This window comes from Mandrillus leucophaeus, unplaced genomic scaffold, assembly GCF_000951045.1.
Source record: "Mandrillus leucophaeus isolate KB7577 unplaced genomic scaffold, Mleu.le_1.0 Scaffold295, whole genome shotgun sequence".
NCBI lineage: Eukaryota > Metazoa > Chordata > Mammalia > Primates > Cercopithecidae > Mandrillus > Mandrillus leucophaeus.
Window position 1 is genome coordinate 1536381 of NW_012103087.1, and position 5056 is coordinate 1541436.

The window sequence follows — 5056 nt, forward strand, 5'->3', positions numbered from 1 at the left end:
TTTTAAAGTACAGTGTTATATTAGAGGATCTAAAAGCCCTGAAGGTCTACTCTAGTTTCTGCTACTAGAACATTCTTATGGATTTCTTTTTAATTGTGGAAAAATATACATATTTACCAGTTTAAAGTGTATAATTCAGTGGCACTTAGTACATTTATAATTTTGAGAATATTTTCATCACCCCCAAAGGAAACCCTGTACCCATTAAGCAAACATTCCCCATTCTCCTCTACTCCCCAGCCCCTGGAAACCACTAATCTGTTTTCAGTCTCTATGAATTTGCCTATTCTGGGTATTTCAAATAAATGGAATCACACAACATGTGGCCTTTATGTCTGGCTTCTTTCATTTAACATAATATTTTCAAGGTTCATCCATATTGTAGCATGCATTAATACTTCATTCCTTTTTATAGCTGAATAATATTCCATTATATGGATATACTATATTTTGCTTATTCATTCATTATCTAATAAACATTGGGCTGTTTCCAACCTTTGGCTATCATCATTAGTGCTGCTATGAACATTCTTGTACGAGTTTTTGTTTGAACACTCATTTTCAGTTACTTTGGGTATACATGTAGTGTGGGATCACTGAGTCATATAATTCTATGTTTAACTTATTGAAGAACTGCCAAAACTATTTTTCAAGGCAGCTGCAACGTTTTACATTCCCATCAGCAATGTACAAGGGTTCCAATTTCTCCACGTCCTCACCAACACTTGCTATTTTCTGCTTGGTCTTTTTTTCTCGATATATGGACTTCTTTATCAGAGAGTCTAACACTGAGAGGTAAGATATAGTACAGGTAACAGAAAAAGAGCAAATGAGAAAGAAGATCTCACAAGCTGCAGACAGTCAGTGGGTAACACAGTAGGCCAAGATACTAAGGGCCATTCCTGAAATGTGAGGAGTTAGCTAACAGCTAAAGGTTATCATCAACTTCACAATTTGCTTATAGTTGACTCAGAGTGTACTATATTAATTTAGATCTCCAAGGCAAGAGCAGTACTTATTCATCCTTTTGATTCAGTCAGTGTATGTTCGAATAGTACCTAGTATATATTCAGATATCAGTAAGAAATTTGAATGAATATATGAATGAATAAATCTGCAGTTATTAATCCAATCTAATAATCATAATGAAATTATAGAAGTGGTTTACTGTACCATGATGCCAGATTATATTGGTTCTCACTCACCATTACTAGAAGTGTTATATAAATTATCTGCCCTCAGTTTCACAAGTATCCATAAAGATAACGTAAGAGCATGGTTCTAGTACACTATTAAAAAACAGGGATCATCAACAGAACAAAAGTATAATACACGACTACTTTAATACAAACTTTATAAGAAAATTGTCATAAATAATAATTAATAAATTATCTAACCAAAAGACCACAAACGTTGTACTTTTAGAAGTACTTCATATAAAGCATTAACACAAATCAATCATTTAAAATGTTTAAATATGTACAAACCAAAAATTTCTTTTGTGTTTTTTAATCTGGCTCCACGAAGCAGGAGACTCTCTGGACCCAGAGGTCTAGGAAAAAAAGAAAATAACCATAAAGCACTGAATATATTAAAAATTCAATTCGATTCTAAAATGGTGTCTTCAGCAGAAGGTACTTAAGCTATAGCTATAATACTGCTTTCATAAAAAACCGAAATCCCAGCTACTGTAAAGCTTCCTAGGGGCCGGGCATGGTGGCTCAAGCCTGTAATGCTAGTACTTTGGGAGGCTGAGGTGGGCGGATTGCCTGAGCTCAGGAGTTCGAGACCAGCCTGCGCAACATGGAGAAACCCCGTCTTTACTAGAATACAAAAGAAATTAGCCAGGCGTGGCGGCGTGCGCCTGTAGTCCCAGTTACTCAGGAGGCTAAGGCAGGGGAATTTTTTGAACCCTGGAGGCAGAGGTTGCAGTGAGCCGAGATTGCGCCACTGCACTCCAGCCTTGGCGAGAGAGCGAGATTCTATCTCTACAAAAAAAAGAAAAAGAAAAAAAGCTGCCTAGGCCAATCTGATGTTAGTTACTGTAACAACCTGCTTTAAGATTAGTGGCTCAGAAAAATGATTATGCATGTAAATACAGTCACAAAGCCACTAGTTTCAAAATTTTTAAACATAAAATTCAGCAAAATCAAAGAGTAAGCAGTGATTTAAAAATGTGTGGCAGAAGATGAAATTTTAAAATTTTAAAGCAAAGTTAATAAACAGCTTTGAAAGGGAAAATAATTAGAACACAATGTAAACATAAATTGTAGTATGATTTGCATATAAATGCATGAGTTCTGCACAATTAAAGTTATACTGAATTATAAAACACAATGTACAAGGTATGTTAGTACTTTTTCTAGGCAAGATTGCACAGTATAACTTGACTACTTGCATTGCATACTTCTTGAAGCCCAGGTCTTCTTGCTGTTTGAATTTCTCTCCATAAAGGAGATATAAAACGACAAGGAATAACTAGAAAGGAAATTGATCTTCTTAGTGATAGCAAAATAAGAATCTTCTATGGATAAGTTAAAAAGCCATTATTTTGTTGCTATTCCTTATACTTTTCTGAAATATCCATACACAGCTATACAAACCAAACAGAATCTGAACCATTTATGAAGATACCTGCAAACCCAAACACTGTAAAAAACTGCAATGAAGCAAGGAGAACCAATACAGTCATATTTGGAGTATACTCCATGGATAGTCCAAAATCAATGTGAAAACTATTTTAGGGGCTATTAAAATAGTTCTTTTTCACTCAGTGGTGCCTCTAACAATAAACAGAAATACTTTTAGCTCACATTGGCATGTAAAATTGGGATATAATGACAACTTCAGATTAAAATATAACTCATCAGTTCGGTCAGGTTGTTTTAGTAGAGAACATCGTTCATTTTTTTCAACCATTCTAGGGGCTGAAGTAATGTAACTGCTATTTTCCTTCACATATTAATGCAATTCAGACTATGTATCCAAACATTTCTCACTATTTCCCTAAAAAAATCAAAATGAACCTAGTCATAGTTATTCAGCAGGGATCCTACACATACAAAGGTCTTGCTGCAGAGTTTACTGAACATGCTCCTATGTTAATGCTTATTAAAAACATGAATCAATGTGAATGTATGGTATTTTTGCTGACTTGTCTTGAGGATTTCATTTAAAAATGCTCATCTCTTTGTTAGTGACTTATTTCATGCAGCCAGTACAAACTGAACATGTCCCCAGAAAAGAGGTAGAATGTCAAATATGATTAGAAACTCAAGAGCTGATTCCAAGACTGATTCCAAATTAGGTTTACGCTCATAAGTAACAATGTAATCATATCCCATCAGCATATCTTTGAACTGACACAAAGCTTTTCATTTAGGAGCCAGAAATTAACCCAAATACTGAGGGAAAACAATCTGAAACAACCAACCAAGAAAAAAAAAAAAATTAGAAAAGTAAGTAAGCCGTTCTGGATTGACCAGTAAACACTCCAGCTTGCACTGAATGATTCTGAAGTGAAGAACAGCATAGCATTTATACTTGTTAAACATTATATAAAACATTTTTCATATTCTAGACTTAGTAAGCATCGTGGGTTTAAATGCATGAGGAGTGAATAAAAGCAGCTATGTTTCCTTTTAATATTACTACTTAGTATTATTAGAAAAAGAAATACAAAAACACAAATAATTTTACTAAACTATTTTGATATCATTTCATGGGATTTGTTTCATCCTCACTTGCTACTGCCACAAATTACTAGCAGATGAAATGCGAAGTGTTTTAAATTAACTCTTTCCTGGAAAAGTTTGGGTATTAATGGAGAAAAGGAGAAATAACAGATGAGGGTAAATGAATGAATAAATGGGTTACAAGTTGAGGGAAATCTCACATTACATTAACACCTTGAAGGAGGCTCAGAGCAAAAGATTACATTGTCTCTTAGCTCAATAATACCAGATGCCTGAAAGAGTGAAGCTGTATATTTGCTGAGACCATTGCTGCTTTTGGAATCTGAGAAGATTGATAAGAAGCCTGCAAACCTGAGTGACCTTACTCTGGGAGATACTTATCCACTATGATGGACTGGACTAATTATTAATAACTGAATGGGATTCTAGTAATGTGGCAGTATCTTCTGAATTATATTATTCTTTTGATGTAAGGGATTTGTGTTTGAAAACCAGGGGATGGCCTGTGACATTATGATATATACATTAGTTTTCATCCATGGTCCCTGGCTCATAACTCCCACAGCCCTTGTTACAGTCTTTTGTTATAATGTTGGGTGTGCTCGGCCTCAGGGGCAGGTTTTTGACCTTCTCCTGCCCCCGTTTCACCCCAAGATACGACTCTACTCTTCCCCCACCTTTCTAATTGTAAGTCTTAAGGCCCTCCCCAGAGAGGGTCCTACTGGGGTAAAGAAAGCTGATGTCATGAAGCTTCCATAAAAAAACCAAGAGAAGTGGGTTGGGAGGGCTTCCAGAGGTTTCTGAACAGTTGCATACCCAGGAAGAGCAGGGAAGCTGCACAACCCTTCTCCAATACCTGGCCCTGAGCAACTCTTCATCTGTATGCTTTGTTTACATTTAGTGGTTTATTATAAAGGATATGATAAACCAATCAGAAGAAAAAGCAAGCAGTGCTGGGTTGACCACTAAACACTCTAGCTTGCACTGAATGATTCTGAAGTGATATAATAAACCACTAAATGTAAACAAAACAAAACAAACAAAAAACAACAAAATTAACCCTTTCCCATGATGGGCTGCTTATTTACATGATCTCCCTTTGGAACTTCTAGTCCCTCCCCCAAACAGTTCCCACTTAAAGGTAATTAGATAACAAAAATTCTTACCTTACAATTTCTTCCATTTGTTGGGTTATGATCATTCGTCCCATGAATCTACCAAAAAATTCACCATATTACAAAATTATATAATATCACTTATGATATCAACGGCTGGTTTTTTGCACCATTCTTTTTTTTCTTTTTTTTTTTGAGACGGAGTCTCGCTCTGTCGCCCAGGCTGGAGTGCAGTGGCGCGATCTC

The 5056-nt window shown here is 35.7% G+C and overlaps 1 protein-coding gene across 1 annotated transcript in view; it reads right to left on the bottom strand.

Annotated features, from left to right (window-relative positions):
* The window catches only part of ATP11B (ATPase, class VI, type 11B), a 114563-nt gene that overhangs the window by 84131 nt on the left and 25376 nt on the right, over positions 1–5056 (bottom strand). The window contains exons 7-8 of the mRNA XM_011986161.1: positions 4862–4909; positions 1488–1552 (exon numbers count right to left, since the gene is read on the bottom strand). Coding sequence (XP_011841551.1) covers positions 1488–1552; positions 4862–4909 — 113 coding nt within the window. The remainder of the gene's footprint in view (positions 1–1487; positions 1553–4861; positions 4910–5056) is intronic.